The sequence below is a fragment of the Thamnophis sirtalis genome, unplaced genomic scaffold, assembly GCF_051295495.1.
Source record: "Thamnophis sirtalis isolate CommonGarterSnake01/CBP01778 unplaced genomic scaffold, rThaSir2_p1.2 scaffold_1, whole genome shotgun sequence".
Lineage (NCBI taxonomy): Eukaryota > Metazoa > Chordata > Lepidosauria > Squamata > Natricidae > Thamnophis > Thamnophis sirtalis.
Genome location: NW_028261381.1, coordinates 162344643 through 162369794, shown reverse-complemented (window position 1 = coordinate 162369794; position 25152 = coordinate 162344643). Strand labels below are relative to the sequence as shown.

General features: G+C 43.6%; 1 protein-coding gene across 1 annotated transcript; it reads left to right on the top strand.

The window, feature by feature from the left end:
• The first annotated feature begins 1947 nt into the window (after nt 1-1947).
• Nucleotides 1948-24734, top strand: LOC106555444 (3',5'-cyclic-AMP phosphodiesterase 4C). Its single transcript, XM_014074296.2, has 3 exons — nt 1948-2002; nt 4958-5034; nt 24513-24734. The coding sequence occupies exons 2-3, from the start codon at nt 4996-4998 to the stop codon at nt 24732-24734; spliced, it is 261 nt and encodes an 86-aa protein (XP_013929771.2). The 5' UTR covers nt 1948-2002; nt 4958-4995.
• The last annotated feature ends 418 nt before the right edge of the window (nt 24735-25152 follow it).

Here is a 25152-nt window from a genome sequence, read left to right as displayed (position 1 = left end):
GGCGCAGGGGATTCCTATAGTCTCCAATACATGCAAATTGCCAATTTTCTTTGGCACAGTTATTGAACAACAACAACTCCTAAGACTGGTGTGTCAAGAAATAGACAGAAAATAATTCACCCAGCACTAAAGCTAATGAAAGAGTTTATTCTTGCCACTTTGCCCCACTGCTACATAATTCTCTGCAGAACTTTCAAAATAAAGAAATTAGAATGAGGCCATTGGATAGGGCAATGTTGGCTAACTAGGGAATTCTGGGAGTTGAAGTTCACACATTTTAAAGGTGTCAAGGTTGAGAAACATGGTGATAGAGCAGACAAGAACTCTGACTCCCAATAGAACAATCCACCAACCTTCTCCAGAAATACGGAGATGATGTAGCACTGAAGAAACCCCCATCTTCATGGAGTTTTGCTGGTTGAGTAACTTTTGAAGAGAGACCAGACTTGTTGGGTAGGATTTCAGATGTGATCTATGGACTGATACCTTTTTCTTGTTTTCACCTAAGCCATTCACATGACATTCACACAAACAGCAAGGAGAGATGGAGTAAAATCAAATGAAAATTAGAAATTTCCTGACAGTTAGAACAATTAATCAGTGGAACAGCTTGCTTCCAGAAGTTGTGAATGCCCCAACACTGGAAGTCTTTAAGAAGATGTTGGATAGCCATTTGTCTGAAATGGTATAGGGTTTCCTGACTAGGCAGGGGGTTGGACTAGAAGACCTCCAAGGTCCCTCCCAACTCTGCTATTGTATTGTATTGTATTGTATTGTATTGTATAAGAAAAGCATCCATTTAATTTAACAGCTCTTAGTTGAATCAGCAATGCTATATTGTGCTTGTGCAGGGTGGAAGTTTAACTAAAACTCTCCAAAGAGGAATAAGAGAAAGAGGAGAGGATTCCAGTCATGTACATCTGCCTATCCCTGGTCCTTGAGAATGATTTGATAGGTTGAGAAAAATTTGTATTTGTATTTGTATTTTATTATTTGTATGCCGCCCTTCTCCGGGAGGACTCAGGGCGGTGAACAATTCAAGGGGGGAAAAAAGGGGAACATAAAAGACAAAATACAGATAATAAAAGTAGACAACAGTCGCACAACCATACATGTCGAGAGGGGAGGGAACTCATCACCCCCAGGCCTGCCGGCAAAGCCAGGTTTTGACGGCTTTTCGGAAGGCCTGGAGAGAGGTGAGGGTCCGAATCCCTGCGGGGAGTTCATTCCAGAGGGCCGGAGCTGCCACAGAGAAGGCCCTCCCCCGGGTAATAGCCAGGTGGCATTGGCTGGTAGATGGCACCCGGAGGAGGCCAACCCTGTGAGATCTAATGGGTCTGTGGGAGGTAATTGGCAGCAGGCCGTCTCTCAAGTACCAAATTCATGCCAAATGCCAAATTCAATCTAAACTTGTGGCTGACTATGTGATAAACCCTAGTAATTCAATCTAAACTTCTGGCTGATTGTGCGAACAACCAGAAAGCAAAGATAGCACCAATAGTGATAAGTGTCTTGGATGCAATACCAAAACATCTGGGCTACCACTTGAGCACTAGTGGCGTTGACAAAAATCACCATCTGTGAAATGAAAAAGGCAGCTTTACTTGGAACAGCTTATGCCCTGCAACAATATCTTTAACACTATTAAACAACAACATCTGCCTATCCCAGATCATTGGAAAAGATTTGGTAGGTGGAGTCTAAATGTCTGGCTGACTGTGTGAGACCCACCGTGAGAATAGAGACCCATTGCCAAAAACAGGATGGGATTTTTTTCCTTTCACTTTTTGCTTGCAGCTGGACAGGGAAGGGTTACACATGCCTGTTTGAAAAGAGAGAGGGAGGGAAGGAGAAGTCCAATGAGTTTCCACAAGGTAGAGCTTTCCTGCTGAGCTGCATCATTTAGTAAGCAGCACCTCCGCACTCCAGGAGCCGCGAGAGTCCTTCCGCTTCTCTAACCTGCCAAAGTGTAAGTCCATTTGGGAAACTGGAAAGGGAGAAGGTTAGTGATATGCACGTGTCTTGGATTGAAAAGTTAGCAAAACAAGAATTGGCACTTGGATTTCCCCTTGTATTTGTTTGAGTAGGATTACCTTAGAGCAGTACTTTTCAAACTTGGGGTAAATTACCCCAAATTGGGTAAAAGTGATTTACACAAAAATCACAACATTGAAGCAAGGGCATTCTTTAAGCAAATAAAATGACTTTTTGATAAGCACTTTTGGGCAATGAAAGAAAAAGTTTGGGAAGCACTGGCTTGTAGGAAAGATAAACTGTAAATTGTTATTTTTGCTGGGATTCTCAAAAACGCAATGTTAAGCATTTAACTCAGTTCTTGATTCTAGTCCACCACCTGTGTTCCATCTGAACACAGCCCATAGTTGGGTGCTGATTCTTCCTGAGACCTAGACAAAAGGATAAGAGAACATCTTTGGAAGAATGGTAGTACATGCCAGGCTGTTTGTGAAAATCACCAGAGCAGAAAGGGTGAAAAGAAAAGTTTGCAACTTTATGGGGAAAGCCAGCAGAGGTGTGAAGTTCATAAGAATATAAGGTAAACTGCAGGAACAAAGAAAAGTGCCCAGATGGGCCAGCATGCTGGTTCCAAAGGAGTCAAATTGTCCAATATGGAATCCTGTTTACAGGATATATTGTGGGAAGCCATTCTATATTTGTTCTACTTGCCAGTACTTAGAGGTAGACTTTCCACAACCTGGAGGCTTTATTTATTTTGAATTCTTGATAGAGCCCGCATTCACATTTAGTGTGTTTAATAAGTAACTATTGCCACCTCTTGGAGACACACATTCCACAGATTTTGCATTTGTGTGAAAATACCCAGAAGATCCAGGCCATTGGTTTGCTAATGGATTTTTCCAGAGTATTATTTGAACTGAACTTTTAACATCACCCCACCCTCCAATTCCTTCCTTCCTTCCTTCCTTCCTTCCTTCCTTCCTTCCTTCCTTCCTTCCTTCCTTCCTTCCTTCCTTCCTTCCTTCCTTCCCTCCCTCCCTCCCTCCCTCCCTCTCTCCCTCCTTCCTTCCTTCCTTCCTTCCTTCCTTCCTTCCTTCCTTCAAAGCCACCTCAAGCCTTAATTCATTCATGGACCTTAGTAACAATAATTCTGGTCTGTGAAACTAAAGCATGTTTTCATCCTTCTGTCAGGCAGTTGGATAGCTCATCTAGCCTCTATGCCATAGCCAGTGACTCATCTGATATACCCTGAGTCACATTTTTTTTTAAAAAAATCCAAGCAGAAAATAAAATTAAGAATGACATTTTAATTATGAATAGTCTTCACGTTATGCCCACAACTGGGGGCTACAATTTCCATTGTTAAGCAAGGCACTTATGTGATTATGTGTATGTGATTTTACGACATTTTTGCATGGTTGTTAAATGAATGGTTGCAGTTGTTAAGTGAACCATGTGGTCATTAAGTGAATCTGGATCCCCCCTCCATTGATTTTTGCATGTTGGAAGCCAGCTGGGAAGGTTGCAAAGGGTGATCACATGACTCTGGGACACTGCAACTGTCGTAAATACACACTGGTTGCCAAATGCCCGGATTTTGATCATCTGACCATGGGGATGTTGTGACAATTGCAACTGGTTGCAAGTCTCTTTTTTTCCAGTGCCCTTAGAAGTCTGAACGGTCGCAAGATAAAAGGTTGTAAATTGAAGACTACCTGTATTCTTTGCCAGCAAAATACGGGTGAGCACCAGCAGGTCTTCAGCTGCTTTGCTCTCAGTCAGTATTGAACAATTCCTGGGGGGAAAAAAAACAAGCAGGCTGTCCGGATGTTGCTGGCAAGCAGGGAAAAGTAGTGAGGTCTTTTTCATTAGAGCAGCGGTGTCAAACTCGATTTCATTGAGGGCCGCATCAGGGTTGTGTTTGACCTTGGGGGGCCAGGGTGGGCGTGGCCAGCCTGACATCACTCATGTCGAGGGGTGGGGGGGTGGCCTGTGGTGGCCTGTTCTGCAAACGAAAACAGGCTCCTGAGCCCTGTTTTCAGCTGCAAGGCCTCCTGCAACCCTCTAGTGAAAATGGAGCTGGGTGTGTGTGTGCCTGCCTGTTTTCGGCTGCAACGGTCTCCTGCAACCCTCTGCCCGCAAAAATGGAGCTCGGGGGTGGGGGGTGCTGTCTGTGGCCCTCCCAAGTTCAGTTTTCACTGGCAGAAACACCGCGGCCCGGTCCTTTGCTGTTTCCAGGGCAACCCCACAAGCCAGATCTAACCACCCCAAGGGCCGGATCTGACCCCCCAGGCCTTGAGTTTTGACACAATTACTAGGAGGGTGTGGGAGGTAACAACCTTGTTACATCAAGAAATGCTAGATATCAAATCTTCCCTTGTAGAGACAATCTTCAGATATATTTTGGCCACTTATTTTCTGTCTTAACCGGAATTGAATTCATTCATTCATTCATTCATTCATTCATTCATTCATTCATTCATTCATTCATTCATTCTATCTATCTATCTATCTATCTATCTATCTATCTATCTATCTATCTATCTATCTATCTATCTATCTATCTAACTATCTATCTATCTATCTATCTATCTATCCATCCATCCATCCATCCATCCTTCCTTCCTTCCTTCCTTCCTTCCTTCCTTCCTTCCTTCCTTCCTTCCTTCCATCCATCCATCCATCCATCCATCCATCCATCCATCCATCCATCCATCCATCCATCCATCCATCTATCTATCTATCTATCTATCTATCTATCTATCGTCTAACTTTTTAAACACCCATCTCTTTCACAGAGGGCCTCTGAGCGGTGAATTATAGTGGGGAAAAACTGGAATACAGAATGCTGGGAGGTAAACAGGACATAAACCTACCATAAAACGAAAACAAACAAATTAAAGAGTAGTACCATGTTTGAGAAACCTTCAAACAGGCATGATTCTAACTGTTTCCATCTCCTTTTTTTTTTCTTTTTTAGGAAAGAGAACAATAATTGTGTCTGGACGTTTTGTCATCATGCGGCGTAGCCGAACCATGTCCTTTCTGAGCATGGAGGTAAGAAAGTAGGGGGAGAGGAGAGAAATGGAGGCCGTGATGGCTGGCTGAACTATCTGGAGATTGGGGGAAAATCAAAGTCCATCCTTGCCAAACTGGGTATAAGGAAAACCTTGGCTATGAGGATATCAACGGAGGCACAATTCCCCAAAAAATAAGTTGGGGCCGGAGACTGTGGTGTTAAAGCTCCACCTCTTTTTTCACATATTGTGGACACCATTTTGATTTTCCTCATGATTCCCCTGCAGACACCCCTGTTGAGATTGATATAAGGTTGTCTGGATACTCAATTTGAGAAGATCAATCAATACAAGGTGATTATAATAAAGGGAAAGGTTTCCCTGCCCAGTCGTGTCTGACTCGATGGCACAGTGCTTATCTCCAATTCTTGGCTGAGGGAGCCAGCATTGTCCGAAGACAACTTCCGTGGTCATGTGCCCAGCATGGCTATATGCCAAAAGCACACATATCAGGGGTGAATTGCTGATGGCGTTGCTGCTGGTTCACTTTCCTTGCGCATGTGCCAGCCGCACGATGCTCGCTCATGCACACTTCAATGCAAATTGTTCTGCGCATGTGCAAGGATCATTAAAAAGTAATAAAAACCTTGCTGGCAACGGCAACAGAGACTGGGGAACCGATACAGGGGCATGGCCAGCCTGGGTCGCTGCCAGTTCGGGTGACCCAGGCCAAAATATCACTACCAGTTTGTGCGAACCGTTAGCAACCCATCTCTGACACAGATGCTGTTTACCATCCCACTGAAGTGGTAGCAATAGCAATAGCACGTAGACTTATATAGCGCTTCATAGTGCTTTACAGCCCCATCTAAGCGGTTTACAGAGTCAGCCTCTTGCCCCCAACAATCTGGATCCTCCTTTTACCCACCTTGGAAGGATGGAAGGCTGAGTCAACCTTGAGCTGGTGAGAATCGAACTACCAAACAGCCAGCAGCCGGCAGAAGGAGCCTGCAGTACTGCATTCGAACCACTGCACCACCATGGCTCAGTAGTACTATTAGTCTAGATTTGATTATGAGAGTAGCAGATAAATACACAAAATAAATAAGATAATACGCTGGAAGGCAAATGACATTCCACGATTGTCTTCTTTTATGAGCCAAATTATACATTTCTTCACCAGCAATTTATTGTACATCTGAATCAGGATAGCCTGGCAAAGCCAAGCTTTCTTCTTGGCATTGCCAAGCTATCCTAATTCAGATGTACAGTAAATTGCTCACAAATCATCCATTGCTGGCCTTATCTTGTCTCCATTTTATCTCTCATACAATCTCAGATGGATTCTTTAGGCATTGCAAAACAGCCTCTTTTTTTCCTAATTAAGACATCATGCAGCCTTTGGGTATAAACTTCACCTTGCTTTTTTGGAGGCAGGTGAGCTGATGTGACCAGGCTTGGCCTGTCACCCCTGATAAATCTGTGGTGGAAAGACATGCATTCCTTAGGAAAGAGGGCAGGAAATGCAAGTTGTTGGCTATTCATCAGCCAATTAGCACTCTCAAAATATTCTACCTGAGTCCAAAAGGACAATACTGCAAGGACCAGAGGTGGGTTCCTATTGGTTCAGACTGGTTTGGCTGAACCGGTAGTAACTTGGTGGCCTGGGTCACTGAAACCGGTAGCAACCCGTGCCTGCCACGCAGGGGTGGGTTCCTGCCAGTTCTAACCTCTTCTCTAGAAGAGGTTCCACAAATCTACAGTGCCGTTTAGAACCAGTTCCAGCTCCCTCCCCCCTGCCCGTCTTGCACATCATCAAGATGAAGAGCGAGAGGAGGAATTCTGGGAGTTGAAGTCCACAAGTCTTAAAGCTATCAAGTTTGAACACCCCTGGGTTTTTTTTTTCTGAAGCGTTAAGGGTGCAAGGGTCTTGTAACTTGACAGCTTTAAGACTTGCGTGCTTCAAATGCCAGAGTTTCTGAGCCAACATTTTGGTTGTTAAGCAAGAGCGTTGTTAAGTGAGTTTCACCACATTTTGCAAGTTGGCCACACCCACCCAGTCACATGGCTGGCAAGCCACTCCCACCCAGTCACATGGCCAGCAAGCCACTCCCACAAATCAGGCCACACCTACAGAAGAGGTACTAAAAAATTTTGAAACCCATCACTGCTGCCACACCCCGAACTGGTTCTCCTACAGGGCCGCCATCTTGTGTTTCAGTTCTGCACATGCGCAGAACAATTTTTAGTGGAAAATTTTATTTATTTTTCATTTCTTAAGGTTTTGTGCGTGCACAGACCTTTTTATTTGCAAATGTGGACATGGGCGTAGTGTGTGTCTGGCGTGAGCGCGAGCGAATCGAGCGTGTCCGCGCACAGTTTTTGAAGCACCGAACCGGCAGCAATGCGGGCAGCAACCAACCCCTGGCAAGGACCCAAAACAGGCAAGAAGAGTTCATGTAGCATATTGCTATTCCACAAAGACAGGATACACTCTCAGCAAATGTGGGCCACCAGAGAGGTTCAGCAAAGCCTGAATTGTAGCCCATAAACAAGTGTGAAAAAAGCCACATCATTTATTAGTGAAGTGTCTGCTTTGCATGCAAAAAACGTTTCTGTTTCCTATTCATCTTCAATCTTCAGAGCTGTCTTTTGACTTCTCACATTTCTTTGTCAACTGCTCAACCAGGTGCTAGCATTTAATTGAGTCAGACAGAGCTTGAGAAATTTAAACAGAACTTGGATAGGAGAGTATGAAGAAATTTTAAGGCTGCTGGCCAGATTAGGAAATTGAAACTGGGGTTGTGGGGAGAGAAACCTCCCTGGAAGAAAAGAATGGCAAACCACTTTTATACTTTTGCCAAGATAATTGTTTGGATATATAGGTGTGCAAGGAGTCAAATTTGATGCGAAGAAAAGTATTATTCTGGGCAAGGGGATGAACCTCTAACGTCCCTTCCAATACTACCCTTTTACAGTTAGTCCTCAACTTGCAACCATTTGTTTAGTGATTGTTTGAATTACAATAAAAGGTAAAGGTTTCCCTCGCGCATATATGTTGGTCGTTCCCAACCCCATGGGACGGTGCTCATCTCTGTTTCAAAGCCGAAGAGCCAGCGCTGTCCAAAGACGTCTCCGTGGTCATGTGGCTGGCATGACTAAACCCCAAAAGCATACGGAATGCTATTACCTTCCCACCAAAGGTGGTTCCTATTTTTCTACCTGCATTTTTACATGCTTTCGAACTGCTAGGTTGGCAGAAGCTGGGACAAGTAACAGGAGCTCACTCCGTTACGCGGCACTAGGGATTCGAACCGCTGAACTGCTGACCTTTCTGATCGACAAGCTCAGCGTCTTAGCCACTGAGCCACCGCGTCCTCTATGAATTACAATACCACTGAAAAAGTGACTTATAATAATTTTTCACACTTATGTCCATTGCAACTTCCCCGTGGTCACATGATCAAAATCCAGATGCTTGGCATTTGGCATGTACTGTATTTATGACGGTTGCAGTGTCCCTGGATAGGTGATTCCCTTTTGCGACCTTCTGAAAAGCAAAGTCAAGAGGGAAACAAGATTCACTTAACAACCGTTTTACTAACCTAACAATTGCAGTGATTCACTTAACAACTGTGCCAAGAAAGGTCATAAAATGAAAGAGCAAAATGGCCTCAACAACGGTCTTGCTTAGCAACAGAAATTTTGGCCTCGATTGTGGTTCTAAGTCAAGGACTATCTGTATAACATATCGGTCAGTCAGAAAAATGTTGATCAGTTGGTTCATGGCGTTTTCAGGATTTTGAGCTTGGTACAGTGGTGGGTTGCACGTGGTACGCCCTGGTACGGGTGTACTGGTGCCAGCCTGGAGCACTGGGTACCGTTCCGGTATGGTGCTCCGGAGGGCCCACCCATCCACCTGAGGTCCTTACCTGTATTTGAGGTCTTTGGCGCTTCCATGCATGTGCATGGAGCACACGGCGCCTGCATGATGCTCCGCCGAGCAGTTGGAGTGTCCCGGAGGCTCACGGAGGCATCAGAAGAGGTAAGGATGCATGAGTGTGCTGTGTGTATGCGTGCGCTGTGCATGTGCATGTGGGCGACACTGGGCCCTGTTGCAGTGTACCAGTTGCAACGGGATCCTCAACCCACCACTGGCTTGTTAGTAGTAAAAAATAACTGCTGATTGGTCTCCAAAGGATTTTGCAGACTGAACTGACCTCCTAGCCAGGAGCTGACATGTCTGATCCTTCTCTTCTTCCTCTGTTGCCTTCTCCTTCTACCCAGAAGATCAGTTGGTTCATGGCGTTTTCAGGATTTTGAGCTTGGTACAGTGGATGGAGGCAAGCCTCAGCCTGCACCGAAGATGTTACACCAAGTCTTATGTTTCAGTCCCACTGTTTCTTGGTTACCGGTCACACGCTTGTTCAGCTCTTCCACGGTCCAGTTAAACTGTCCAGTGTTTTTTTCATATATATATATATATATAATATAAAATCTGGAAGCAGTTTCAGAATAACAACAGCAATAGTGCTTAGACTTATATACCGCTTTACAGTGCTTTTACAGCCCTTTCTACATGGTTTACAGAGTCAGCCTATAGCCCCCAACAATCTGGGTCCTCATTTTACCCACCTTGGAAGGACGGAAGGCTGAGTCAACCTTGAGCCTGGTGAGATGCGATCTGCCAAATTGCAGACAGCCGGCAGTCAGCAGAAGTAGCCTGCAGTACTGCACTCTAACCACTGCGCCACCATTCAATATATTCCCTTCTTTGGATAAAAGAATCAAGGTTTTTTTCCATTTGTGTTCCATCTAGCCCGCTAGGGCCATGGCTACCTTGGTGTGCTTGTGCAGCTCACACATGCCAGGGTTTCATGAAATGGAGGACCTCAGGATCCAAAGAAGGGAGGGTTCGGATTTCAGCAACAAGTGGTAACTAACAGACTTTGCTAGTCGATGCCTCTGGATTTTGCTGGAGTTTGGGAAAAGCCACTTAGATCCTAGGGAATCTCTGCCACTCCATGGAAAGCAAAATTCACAGAAATAACAACAACAACAACAACAACAACAACAACAACAACAACCTTAGTTGGAACAGCTTATATCCTCCGACGTTACCTTAACAGTTCCTAGGTCCTTGGTTAGGACTCGAGCTGTTGAGCTACCAACCAGCCCCAAAGGCTGTGAACCTCACCAAAGATTAACCATGCAATAATAATAATAATAATAATAATAACAACAACAACAACAACTGAATCAGGTAGGGCATTCCAGACTTTGACAAGCCTATTATAGAAATCATATTTTTTACAGTCAAGTTTAGAACGATTTAATTGGTCCCTCCAATTAAATCAATAGGCTGTTTACATCCCGTGGCCATAAATATGTCACATTACATTGACTCAGTTACAATTCAATTTGGTGATGCTCGTGGGTCACTTAGCAATATTCAGGATCAATAACTCCAACCTGATAATGCTAAATATCATAATATCCCTATTAAGAATGCTAGTGGGTGACTTCCTTGCACTCACCAAGCAAAGGCAGAACAACTGCAGCAGCCTCAAGGTTTATTTAGACACAACAAAACAAGATGCACTGCAAAAATGACAGCAAGGAATAGCCTCCGAGCCCTTCTCAAGGCCAGCTTTTGGGCTTTGTTTGGGCTACAACAGGGGTGTCAAACTCCATTTCATTGAGGGCTGCATTAGGGTTGTGTTTGACCTCAGGGGGCCAGGGTGGGCGTGCCAAGATAGGCGTGGCCAGTTCAATGTCACTCATGTTGGGGGCACCTGTGGTGGCCTGAGTGCCTCTGCCAGTGAAAACAGGCTCCTGAGCTCCGTTTTCTGCTGTGATAACCTGCTTTTGTTGGCACAGAGTTGCAGGAGGCCATTGCAGCAGAAAACCAAGCTTGGGAGCCTGTTTTCGCTGTTAGAGGCACCATGGGCCAGTCCTTTGCTGTTTCTAGTGTGGCCCCATGGGCCAGATCTAAGTACCCTGCGGGCCAGATGTGGCCCCGGAGTCTTGAGCTTGACATCCCTGGGCTACAATCTAACCCACAACACCAGCAACACAAGTCACACTTTGCCCCCAAGCTTCATCAGGTGGGCCGGGCGGAAAGTCTGGGCTGTGATGCCCGCTGCTTGCCCTTGTTGCTAGCTGGCTGGAACCAAACCAAGTTCTGCTTGGGAAAGGAACAGGCCTCAAGATATGGGCAAGGAAGTTGCCTCACCATTCCTGTGATTTGTGCCAAGCCAATGAGCCATCACGTCTCTGGAATGGCTGCCCTGAGGTGCCAATTAGTACCACAATAGGGTTAGCTCTTGTTCTTTCTCCCTCAGACAAATACCTATACGCCTGCGCACACACTCATCTCATTAGCAGCCAATCAATCTTCCTCTCCGCCCTCCGAGGCATGTTTAGCTTCTGGAAACCAGAGATTGATGTGGAACTAAGCATACATTTGCATTTTCCAGACTTTGGGTTATAGAGGCAAGGAAGGGTGTTTGCGCAATAAGGCATTGAGTGTCAGCCTTGATTTATGCTGTTTTTATTATTTAAGGTACTCTGATTACAGGCTGATTTTCAGAACCTGCTCCGACGATCAAAATGTAATAAGGAACACAGTGGAAAGGCAGTTACACTTTTTAATCGAAGCAATTTCCTCATTGTAGATTTTTATAGTGTCATTGCGCTACCATAATCCCCTTGAAGGAAATTGCTGGCGTTTGATTGGAATCCACTTGTCATTTTAACGCAAAACAGAGGAATTGTTGGCTGTCGTATAAAGCAGGGCATGTAGTTTATTTTTAAGGATGAAAATAGGAAATTTGAATATGGAACTGAATATTAAACTACAATAGCTACCTCAGTGAATGTCAGACAGCTCTGATGTGTGACCTTGTATTTTGAGAGTCTAGAAAGATGGCAGAGAAGAGCAACAATGATGATTAGGGGGCTCTGGAAACTAAAACATATGAAGAACGGTTGCAGGAACTGGGTATGTCTAGTTTAATGAAAAGAAGGTCTAAGGGTGACTTGCTAGCAGTGTTCCAATATCTCAGGGGTTGCCACAAAGAAGAGGGAGTCAAGCTATTCTCCAAGGCACCCGAGGGCAGGACAAGAAGCAAGGGATGGAAACTAATCAAGGAGAGAAGCAACTTAGAACTAAGGAGAAATTTCCTGTCAATTAGAACAATTAAATCAGTGGAATGACTTCCCTCCAGAAGTTGTGGATGTTCCAAAACTTTAAAGAAGATGTTGAACAACCATTTGTCTGAAGTGGTGCAGGGTTTCCTGCCTAGGCAGGGGGTTGGACTAGAAGACCTCCAAGGTGCATTCCCACTCTGTTATTCTGTTCTGTCTGTAAACACTTTGTAGGCATCCTCATGTTTTGTGACAATGCACACAAATATCAAAGAACCAGACTACAGTTTGATTTCATATTAACAAGCTTAAGCATAATTTATTAAGTGGATTTGTCTAATGAAATTTGATTTACTGAATGTAGTGGTTAAGGTGCTTTCCTAGAAACCAGAAAACAGTGAGTTCTAGTCCCACTTTAGGCATGAAAACTGGCTAGGTGACTTTGGGCCAAGCACTTTCTCCCGCAACCCACTTCATAAGGTTGTTGTGGGGAAATTAGGAGGAGGAAGGAGAATTCTATTGTGTATGTTTGCTCTTGGTTTACTTATAAAATAAGGAACAGACCCCCAACCCAGCCCAAAGTGCCCAAAATTCTATTCCCAGTATGCTTTTTTATATGAAAGAGGTAGACTGCTCTTGCATAAGGAGCCAAGGTGGCGCAGTGGTTAAATGCAGCACTGCAGGCTACTGCTAGATCAGCAGGTCAGCGGTTCAAATCTCACCGGCTCAGGGTTGACTCAGCCTTCCATCCTTCTGAGGTGGGTAAAATGAGGACCCAGATTGTTGGGGGCAATATGCTGACTCTCTGTAAACCGCTTAGAGAGGCCTGAAAGGCCTATGAAGCGGTATATAAGTCTACTGCTATTGCTATAAGAAGTTGCAATTATATCACTTTCCTGGCAGCTATGGATACATGCAACTGTTTCTCAATTAATATGATTAATGTTCCCTTTAAAAGTCAGATAAAGGGAGTATAAATAGAAGTCCTCATTTAGTGACCAGAATTGGGATTTCCAATTTGATCATTAATCAAAGTGACTGATAAGTGGAACTGCAACTATGGTTTTTATCTTACCTCAGTTTTCTTTTGCTTTAGGGGAGGGACTGGTTGTAGAGTTACAATCTTAACATTTGCTAAACAAGACAGTCCTTAAAAGCCACTAAAAGAGGACTACTGGTAGTTAGTAGTCATTGTAAAGATCTTTCCAGATCTTTTTCTTCCCACAGCGGCCAGCAAAATGCCTCTGAAGATTCCGAAGTGACATACTTAGAATTGTAAGCTGGCCAGAGTCACTTAATTGAGTTGGGCAGCTATAGAAATTGAAAGAGAGGGAGAGGGAGAGGGAGAGGGAGAGGGGGAGGGAGGGAGGGAGGGAGGGAGGGAGGGAGGGAGAGAGAGAGAGAGAGAGAGAGAGAGAGAGAGAGAGAGAGAGAGAGAGGAGAGAGAGAGAGAGAGAGAGAGAGAAATATAAAGGGGATCCCCACTTTTGAGAGCTTCTAGTAGTAGTTGCCTTAGGAGGGAGAATCAATTTGGTTCTCATGCCCAATTTTAAAAACCAACTCAATAACCACGTATTTCAGAAATGTGAGCAGTATTTTAAATTTGGGGGAGGAGTTATTCTGCTTGTGATGTTGTTTTCCAACCTTGCCCAAATCAAACCAAATTTCCCACCTTTTCAGCAGCCCCATCTCTCCACCCGAACGCAGCCAGGCCTCTCCTCCCTGCCTTTCCCAGCCATGGGCTCTTTCCACCTGATATCCCATCCTCATTAGCTCTGGACTTCGTGAGCCCTTTTGCAAGCCAACCCATTAAGGCGCAAAAGTGCACACCAAGGCGGAGGCATGATGCAGACAGAATGATTTACTGGCCTGGCACGAGGGCAATTAGCTGCGTAAACATGGCCTAACGAGCTCCATTATTTTGCACGGCTCCCTGGTAACATTAGATGAAAGCATTGTCACCCCCAGCATCACCTCCCTAGCTGAGCTGGACCCAGAAACTGCTGACTTCCCCCACCCCCAAACCAGGAAATCAAGTGTGGGCTCTTTCAGAGATGGGGCACCCCCTTTGTATTGTATTTATATTTGTATTTATTAGTTTGTCAAACATGTACAAGGTAGCAGGTATAAATATAAACATGGACATGAACAAAGGAAATGAGTACAAATAAATGGGGACAGTAGGACAGGGAGGGTAGGCACACTGGTGGGCTTATGTACACCCCATTTACAGACCTCTTAGGAATGGGGTGAGGTCTACGGTAGATAGTTTAAGGTTGAAGCTGTGGGGGTTTGAGGATGTAACAACAGAGTCAGGTAGAGCATTCCAGGCGTTGACCACTCTGTTGCTGAAGTCGTATTTTCTGCAATTGATTTTGGAGTGGTTTACCTTGAGTTTGTATCGATTGTTTGTTCGTGTATTATTGAGGTTGAAGCTGAAGTAGTCGTTGACAGGTAAGACGTTGTAACAGACAATTTTGTGTACTGTGCTTAGATCATACTGCAGGCGGTGCAGTTCCAGATTGTCCAAACCCAAAATTTCGAGCCTGGTGGCATAGGGAATTCTATTGTGAGTACAGGAGTGGAGTACTCTTCTCGTGAAGTACCTCAGGACCCGCTCAATCGTATTAATGTCCGATATACAGTGTGGATTCCAGGCAGACAAGCTGTATTCGAGAATTGGTCTGGCAAAGGTTTTGTATGCCCTACTTAGCAATGCAATGTTACCAGAGAAGAAGCTTCGCAAAATTAGGTTAACAACTCTTAATGCCTTTTTGGCAATGCTGTTACAGTGGGCTCTGAGGCTTAGATCGTTTGAGATGAGTACTCCTAGTACTCCTTTGTACATGGAGGAATTTTCCCTGCTTGCATACAAGTCCAACTACCGTCCGAACCTATCCCAATGTAACTGGAAGAAAGAATAACCTTGGGGAACAGAAGGAAGAACAAGGAAGAGTAATGGGAGCTCACTCCGTTACCCCACGCTAGGGATTTGAACTGCTGAACTGTCAACCTTTCTGATCACCAAGTGATCTTAGCCACTGAGCCACTGCATCCATACCATTCCATACCATTACACATGCTGACTCTGAAATTGGTAGAATCCGAGGTGAGATTCTTGCTTATTTGAAAATTTGGACCACAGGCAATCCCTGAGTTAAGAAAAAATTTGGTCCTCTATATTTAACTCAAATTTATATTTAACTTAGAACTCGTGCTCAAAAAATGCCTCTTACTAAGGGGAGTGGGGTAGAGATAGAGGAGGAATAGACAGTGGCAAATGGTTTGGAGCCATGATAAGTAACTACCCTGGAGGTCCCTGGAGGGAGAGAAGTCAGCTACATAAAAAGGGCAAAAGAACAATTGGTTGTGGCTGCCATTTTGATTTGTTTGATCTCTTCTGCAGATGGCTTACTGCTGCTTCCCTCCCCCTAGACAAAAATGACCCCAGATTTATTCTGTCTGACCCATTTACTGTATTCTTTCTAATTTCCACCGTAAGGGAGCATCGTCAGAGACAGGACAGTTGGTCAGTGCTAGCTTTATTTAAAACAAAACACAGACAAAATACCAGGTCATATTTGTGTCTTCTCTTCATCCTCCCCTCCATTTTTTAATACCGTAGCTCTCTTCCTCAACTACCATATTTTTCGGAGTATAAGACGCACCAGAGTATAAGATGCAGCAAGATTTTGAAGAGGCAAATTAAAAAAAAAGATTTTGCACTCTGCAGACCTCCCAAAAATGGCCCGCTTTTAAAATCATTTTTATCATTTTTTATCAAAAAAAAGGGCATGCATAGCCTTTAGGAGGCTTATAGAGTCACTCATTTTTGCCCTCCTCAGCCCCTAGGAGCACTCTGGAAGCCTCCTAAAGGCTGTTCACGGCCAATTTTGTGAAGGGGTGGGGTTTCAGGAGGCCAAAAATGCTGTATTCAGTGTATATGATGCACCCAGAATTTCACCAATTTCCCAATTTGAGGGAAAAAGTTGCATTTTATATTCCGAAAAATACAGTACATTCATAAACTGAGAAAAAGGTGAAATCACTTTCATTTCTGGCTTTAATGGAAGAATAACACAAACATACAGACTGTGTTCCCCTCAGAGACTTCACATGCCCTTGAGAGCATATTCACATGAGCCTTTAAACCCAGGACAGTATTCAATGGGAGGGTGGGTCAGGCAAAGCTTTTGCAGCTAGAACAGAAGTTCTTATCCTGGTAGATTTCAGGGGATCTGTGAAGGTGGATGAGGAAAAAAAAGCAACGTTCTTTTTACTAACATCAATTAGCTCAGACGCCGAGCTTGTTGATCAGAAAGGTCAGCAGTTCGGCGGTTCGAATCCCTAGTGCTGTGTAACAGAGTGAGCTCAACGTTACTTGTCCCAGCTTCTGCCAACCTAGCAGTTGCAGTTGCAAATAAAAAATGCAAGTAGAAAAATAGGAACCACTTTTGGAGGGAAGGTAACAGCATTCGGCGTTTAATTATGTGGACCACATGACCATAGAGACATCTTTGGACAGCACTGGCTCTTCAGCTTTGAAACGGAGATGAGCACTTCCCCCTAGAGTCGGGAACAACTAGCATATATGTGCTAGAGGAACCTTTATCTTTAACTGAAATTGAAAAGACTGATAGTCCTTTTTCCAACTAGCAAATTAATCAACTTCATCAGCTTGCCTGATTTTTTTTGCCACCTTAAACTAACCCAAATCTCCTACTACACTACTGGAATTTAGCTTCCCTTGTTATTGATTTCATGAATTAATAAAGAAGCATGTGTATTATTGTACTGCATACTTGCTGTTTTCCAATAGTATTTGGGCATCATTGGATTGGTTTGCAATAGAATCTCTGTATTTTTAGAATGGGAATGCATTTTCCTGAGAAAGGGTGTGGAGCTTTCAACAGACTCTCAAAGGAGTTGATGCCACAGAAAGATTAAGGCCCCTGAGCTAGAATATTCCATGAAACATTCTGTGAGCAAGCTGGAAACACCTAATTGTTGGCCTAATTTTAAATGTTGATTAGCTCTGCTTATGAACTCTTTGCACATCCATTTTATTGAGGCCTCCTAGACCTTGATAGTTTAGTGCACTGTGTGCAGCATTTAATGACAGCGGTTGTTGAGAAAAATGTCCTTCTGGGTTCGGCTCCAAGTGGGGAAAAAGACACTGGAGACATGGAGGCTGCTTGGAAAGATGGTTTAATGGTGGATAGGACCACATGGCTTGAGTCCTGAACAGAAAGGTGATCACATGCTTCAATGTTGGGTGGAGAAGAAGAGAAGAGCCGAGGAAGGGGCTTGCTGGGCTTTTTATAATCTGTTCAGCCCCATCTCTCCGTTTCCTGTTCCTGTGTAAGAAATGTATTTTGATTGGTTGTCAGACTCCCATGGGGCCACAGGGGTAAATCTCTAGGCTGTGTTTTGAATCCAGGTTTGGTTGAGTTCTCAGATGCCATGTGGTGAGTGGGCAAAGGCTAATCATGCCTTAATCCCATCACCCTGGAGCTGAAGGGGAGAACTCTTTATTATGTAAAGGGACTCGCTTGGGCATCTTAATGGCCCATTGATAAAGGGGGGTGGGGGGAGGAAGCTGCAGGGCGCTACTCTGTCTTTAAAACATGTTTCTCCCTTTTCACATCCAGGGAAATGTAATATTCTGCCTTTTCAATATTTCCTAGGATATTTCATTTTTCTGGGAGAGGGCTGGGTGATAACTTCCTACAGAGGCATGATTTCTATTTGCACAAAACCGTATTAAACCTGTTGGAGATTTAGCAGAAGCCCTTGATAAAGAATGTGCTAATAAGTATTGTTGAAACAATACTGAATAAGTACCAGAAAATATAATGAACGAAGACTGTTTAATGTAGCATTTCTAGATGTCTTGGGAGCAGAGCAGAGGTGGGCTCCTATCGGTTCGGCCCAGTTTGGCCGAAACGGTAGTGGCATGCTGTCCTGAGTCGCAGAACCAGCAGCGACCCAGGCTGGCCACGCCCCCAAATCAGTTCCCCAGTCACCACCATCGCCATCTTTGTTTTGAGTTCTGTGCATGCGCAGAACAATTTCCATTGAACTGTGCATGCGCGTGCAGCGCACATCCAGCGAGCGCACAAAGCGCTCACACGAGCGAACCGGCAGTAACACCGGCTGTGCCCATCCCTGGTGCAGAGTATGGGCACAGCCCAGCTACTGATGAATATTTAGAGACATATTTAAAGTAAAAAGTAGATTAGAAAATGCACAAAGGTAGGAAAATCTTTGAATCTATCAAAACTACAAGTTGAAGAAAGAGAGGTATAAAAGAGAGAAAAAGACAAGGAATTCCCTTTCCTTCTTAAAAGTGAGGGTTCGTTTCATTCAAAATATACCACAAGAGAAACAGGCATGGGATAGTGAGTGAAGACTTAGTGGTCAAAACAAATTGTGGATTATTTGTCTGAAAATGATAATCTGGAGTTCTGTACAGGAAGGGGTGGAAGCAGCTGTCAATTGGCCAATCATGTCATGTTGGGAAGTGTCTGATTATGTATTCAAGATCTGCTAGAGAGTTTGTCAAGAAAGCCATGCTGGCAGCTAATATTTTCATTTCTTGGATTCAGGCCTGTGATAAAAATATGAAAATGATGGGAGAGCCCATAAAAGGGCTGGGAAGTATGCATTTGGCAAGAGCCTCACAAATCTTATCCAGAAGGCTTCAAATTAAGGTATCTACAGCTAAGTCCTATCACTGGTGACAGAAGGATAAGCTTACAAGAATCGAAGAGTTACTGACAGACGGTAACGGAAAAAAGTGTCAGTTGGGGCATGTAGAGTTGGAAGTAGCAATAACAATAGCAATAGCAGTTAGACTTACATAGCGCTTAATAGGGCTTTCAGCCCTCTCTAAGCGGTTTACAGAGTCAGCATATCACCCCCACAGTCTGGGTCCTCATTTCACCCACCTCGGAAGGATGGAAGGCTGAATCAACCTTGAGCCGGTGAGATTTGAACCGCTGAACTGCAGATAACAGTCAACTGAAGTGGCCTGCAGTACTGCACCCTAACCACTGCGCCACCTCGGCTCTTTTAAGCTCTTGGAAGTAGCTGAATGGCCACAATATCTTGCAAGAATGGGGTATAAAACTTATATAGAGTAGAACAGAACAGAATAGAATAGAGTGGAATAGAATAACAGAGTTGGAAGGGACCTTGGAGGTCTTCTAGTCCAACCCCCTACTTAGGCAGAAAACTCTACACCACTTCAGACAAATGGTTGTCCAATCTTTTCTTAAAAACTTCCAGTGTTGGAACATTCAAAACTTCTGGAGGCAAGTCGTTCCACTGATTAATTGTTCTAACTGGTCAGGAAATTTCTTATTAGTTCTAGGTTGCTTCTCTCCTTGCTTAGTTTCCATCCATTACTTCTTGTCCTGCCCTCAGGCACTTTGGAGAATACCTAATCAAAGAGGTAATTACAGGTAGTCCTTGATTTACAACCATTATGATGGTACTGAAAAAAAAAAACTTTAGATCGGTCCTGACAGTGATGATTATCAGTGTCTCTGCGATAACATAATTAAAATGTGGGTGTTTGAGGACTGGCATGTATTTACAACAATTGCAGCATCTCTGGGTCACATGATTGACATTTGTGGATTTTCCCGGTAGTCTTACGACAAGCAAAATCAACAGGGGAAGCCAGATTTGCTTAACAACCACTGGATTTTCTAAACCACCATGGCATAAAGGTTGTAAAATTGGGGAGGATTCATTTAAGACAGTGTTTCTCAACCTTGGCAACTTGAAGATGTCCGGATTTCAACTCCCAGAATTCCCCAGCCAGCGAATGCTGGCTGGGGAATTCTGGGAGTTGAAGTCCGGACATCTTCAAGTTGCCAAGGTTGAGGAACACTGATTTAAGAACATTCTCATTTAGAAACGTAAATTCGATCCTAATTGTGTTTGTAAGTCGAAGGCTACCCTGTGATTACAGGCAAGACAAAGAAGATAAGAGGAATCAATGGAGACAAAGAAATGGATATTCTCAAACTCCAGTCAAGGATTAGCATCAGCTGATCTGGCTGATTGAGAACAAGCTGAATGTCCCAAAGGTGCTTTTTCAAGAGGCAGCTGGACTTTCTGGTTTTTCTTTGAAGACATTTCACTTTTCATCCAAGAAGCTTCTTCAATGTCTTCAAAGAAAAACCAGAAAGTCCAGCTGCCTCTTGAAAAAGCCGTGACCCGTCAAAACCACGGATGACAAAAGCACGCTCAACGAAATTGCGTACCTGACGTCATCAGCAGCGCGACGAAAAAAATTAAAAAATAAATTAAATTAAAATTAAAATAAAATTAAAGCAAGCCGATTCATATAAAGGTAAGGGTTAGGTTTAGGTTTAGGTTTAGGTTTAGGGTTAGGGTTAGGGTTAGGGTTAGGGTTAGGGTTAGGTTAAGGGTTAGGGTTAGGTTTAGGGTTACGTTAAGCATTAGGGTTAGGTTTAGCGTTAGGTTAAGGGTTAGCGTTAGGTTTAGCGTTAGGTTAAGGGTTAGGTTTAGGGTTAGGTTTAGGGTTAGGTTAAGGGTTAGGTTTAGGGTTAGGGTTAGGGTTAGGTTTGGGGGGGTTAGGGTAAGGTTTTCGCTTTAATTTTAAATTTTCCGCTCACAGTGCGATGTTTTTGTTGCGCTGTGATGACGTCACGTACGCGCTTTCGTCGAGCGCGATTTTGTCGTCTGCGGTTTTGTGGTGGAACCGAAAAAGCACCTTTGGGACAACCATGACCTGGATGACTGAGAATCTCCATAGACAACAAGCTGAATAGTTGTACTTGGAGATTTAAAAAAAAAATCCCTCCAGGAGGCCATTAGAAATTGGAAATCATACAGCTGTTAAGAACATATCTGTGTGATCACTGAGTGTCAGGTTCAACTTGAGGGAATCTTGACCTTTTAGAAGGGCAGGTGAATTGGAAAGGTGCAACATGAATATTGCAGTGTTTCTCATCCTTAATGTTAAGATGTGTGGACTTCAGCTCCCAGCCAGGTTGGGAATCTTTGGATGGTAATGTTGGCTAGGAGATCCTCACCGCTGTTTTGTGTCAAGTCATTGAGAAAGTGCTGGCTTGTTGAAGACTAGAATACCTCCAAAGTCCCTTCCAACTCTGTTATTCTGTTAAAGGTGGCTAAGCATTAATACATGGGGTATAAGAAACAAACAGAATGAATTTACAATCCTACCAGTTGAATGAGAAGTATATCTAGCTCATTTCACAAAAATTCTTGGATGAAATTTGTGTTTGGACTATTATTGTTGTTAGTTGCGAAGTCGTGTCCAACCCATCACGACCCTGTGGACAATGTTCCTCCAAGCCTTCCTGTCCTCTACCATCCTCTGAAGTCCTTTTAACTTCACGCCTACTGCTTCGGTGACTCCATCCAGCCATCTCATTCTCTGTCGTCCCCTTCTTCTTTTGCCCTCAATCGTTCCCAGCATTAGGCTCTTCTCCAGTGAGTCCTTCCTTCTCATTAGGTGGCCAAAGTATTTGAGTTTCCTCTTCAGGATCTGGCCTTCTGAAGAGCAATCAGGGTTGATTTCCTCCAGGACTGACTGGTTTGATCGCCTTGCAGTCCAAAGGACTCGCAGGAGACTTAGCAATAGCAATAGCAATAGCAGTTAGACTTATATACCGCTTCATAGGGCTTTCAGCCCTCTCTAAGCGGTTTACAGAGTCAGCATATCGCCCCCCACAGTCTGGGTCCTCATTTCACCCACCTCGGAAGGATGGAAGGCTGAGTCAACCTTGAGCCGGTGAGATTTGAACTGCTGAACTGCAGATAACAGTCAGCTGAAGTGGCCTGCAGTACTGCACCCTAACCACTGCTCCTGATACTTCTCCAGCATCAGAGTTCAAAGGCCTCAATTCTTTGGCGCTCAGCCTTCCTTATGGTCCAACCCAGTGGTGGGTTTCAAAATTTTTTAGAACCTCTTCGGTAAGTGTGGCCTGCTTTGTGGGAGTGGCTTGCTGGCCATGTGACCAGGTGGGAGTGGCTTGCCAGCCATGTGACTGAGTGGGAGTGGCTTGGCAGTCATGTGACTGGGTGGGCGTGGCCAACCTGTAAAATGTGGTGAAACTCACTTAACAATGCTCTTGCTTAGCAACCAAAATGTTGGCTCAGGAACTCTGGCATTGAAGTGTGCAAGTCTTAAAGCTGTCAGGTTACAAGACCCTTGCACCCCTAACCCTTTAGAAAAAAAAAACCCAGGGGTGTTCAAACTTGACAGCTTTAAGACTTGTTGCTCTTCATCTTGATGATGTGTGGACAGGCGGGGGGAGGGAGCTGGAACCGGATCTAAACGGCACGGTAGATTTGTGGAACCTCTTCTATAGAAGAGGTTAGAACTGGCAGGAACCCACCCCTGGTCCAACCTTTACAGCCATACATCGCAACTGGGAAAACCATAATCTTGACTATATGCACTTTTGTTGGCAGGGTGATGTCTCTGCTTTTTAGTATGCTGTCTAGATCTGCCATAGCTTTTTTGGAGCCCAGGACTATAGCAATTGACAAACTCAATTGGATTATCAAGAACCACCGCATTAGTGAAAATCTGATCCAGCTGCTCTGATTCAAGCTCTTTAGATGATATCCATGGCTTTGATGTGTTTTATCTTGCCCCAGAGGGCAGGACTGGAGCCAGTGCATAGAAGCTTTAAGGAAGCAGAGCACAGGTCAAATGTGGAGGGCGTTTCAATTGATGAGGGCTGCTTAGCCCTCAAGATATGTTCAAATTTTGTTTGCTGGAGTATTTCAGCACAAGAGCAGAGACAGGTAACTTGTGGCCCTTCGGGAGTTTTTGAACTACAATTTCCTGCATTTTGATTCTCCATTCTGCAATGCAGACATAGTGGATCTGGAGGATCCAGCCTGAAGCATATTTAAAGATTTCTAATAAATATGGAACAAGGAGAATATATAATAATATGGGGATGACATTATTAAGGACTTATCTCCAGCATGTTGTAATAATTTTAGGTGAATGGCTTTTTCTTTGCTTAAAAACCCCATTTGCTATTAAAAAGAGGGGAGGGTCTTAATGGTACACTAGCTTAGCAAAGCATGACGTATAGAAACCGACAGCAATTGATCAATTCGGGCCGTCTGCCACTGTTTTTCCTGCCTTGCAGTTAATGGATGCTGTCTATAGATGGCGCTAGTAGACGGCCAATTTACTTCCTTCTAATAATGCGGGATACCATTTACAAATTAAGGATTGAAAAAGCTCAACCCAAGAGTTTTTCCTTTTAAAAAGGTTTTTTTTTTTTTTAGTTTGCTATGGATCTAGTAAACACTCCAGCCTACACAATTCTTTCGGGGCTGTCTTGGGATTTGAAATTCACACATTTTAAAGTTGTTCACGTTGTGAAACCCTGCTGTAGAGTACGTGGCAGTGCTCAGAAATCACCTACCTCTGATTATGGCAGTCCTATATAATTTGCAGAGACGGATATGTTGACAAGGGCAGGAATTGTTACATTACAGCAATCTCCAAACTGAGAGTTCTTTTTTTAAAAAGATTTTTATTAACAAACATGTAAAATACAAACACACACAAATTAGATGTACACCACATTTATACAATACAGTGCGAACAGGAACTTCCTGTTTTTTATCTTAGCAATCATCAATCGATATCGCTCACATTATATTGTTTCCCCTTCTATCGTATTTCATTTAGATTTCACCATTCTTAACCCTCTTATTTTACTCATAACTATTATTTTTGAGTGTTGTTATATTCTTTCATTGATTTTTGTTTCTTTCCCCCATCCACCTATACCATTTATCCCATATCTAGTAGAATTCTGATTCTTCCTTTCCCTGTATTTCTTTCATTAATTTATCCATTTCGGCACAGTCCATAATCTTTCTTATTATTTCATCTTCGTTTGGGATTAGTTTGTTTTTCCATTTCTGGGCAAAGGTGATCTTTGCTGCTGTAAGTATATGTAGTATTAAATATTGGATTTCTTTTTTGTATTTCACCGACATAATTCCTAATAAAAAAACTTCAGGTTTCCAATCTATTTTAACCCGTGTTATTGCCTCCAGCCAATTTTTGATCCTTTTCCAAAAAAAAATTTGCCTCTTCACAGGTCCACCATAAATGATAATATGTTCCATATACCGATTCACATTTCAGCATTTTGGGGAGGTATTTGTTGAGATTTTAGCTAACCTTGATGGTGCCAGGTGCCATTTGTAAAACATTTTGTACTGGTTTTCCTTGTATGGAACTGATAGTGTCATTTTTAAATTTATTCCCCCAAAATTTTTCCCATCTGCCACTGTTCTGAGAGTTCTTGTCTCTCTTTTTTCCCCCAGAAATCCCGAGAACAGCTGGACTTGGCAACTTGCATTGGGGCATTTCCCGGCGGGGGTATTAAGCGCCGGTTTTCAGGGACTCCACTGCTCCCACCACTTGCCTGCCGCCATGCAACCGTCAATGACCTCAGCCATGGGCCAGAGATGGAGCACTGCAGGGTAGTCTTCACCATTGAGGAATCTACTCCTGCTGCGGTCAAGGACTCTGACTTAATAAGGTAGGGATGAAAGTTTCAATCAGTGATCATAGGAGAAGAATCCCAGGAGTGATAAAGTCTACAGATACACTTAATGGGTTTGGTTAACAATCACAGCATGCACTTAATGACAGTAGTGTTGACTTAATGACCGCTGCAAAAATGTTATAAAGTTGGGCACAGTCACATAGTGACCCACGTAGTGACCCACCATGACTTATGACAGTAATACCAGAAGACATGCTTAAGATACAGAAGGATCTTGACAAACTTGAACATTGGGCACTATCTAATAAAATGAAATTCAATGGTGAAAAGAGTAAGGTTCTACATTTAGGCAAGAAAAACAAAATGCACAGGTACAGTATAGGTGGTACCTTCCTCAATAGTAGTAACTGTGAGGGGGATCTTGGAGTCCTAGTGGACAAGCATTTAAATATGAG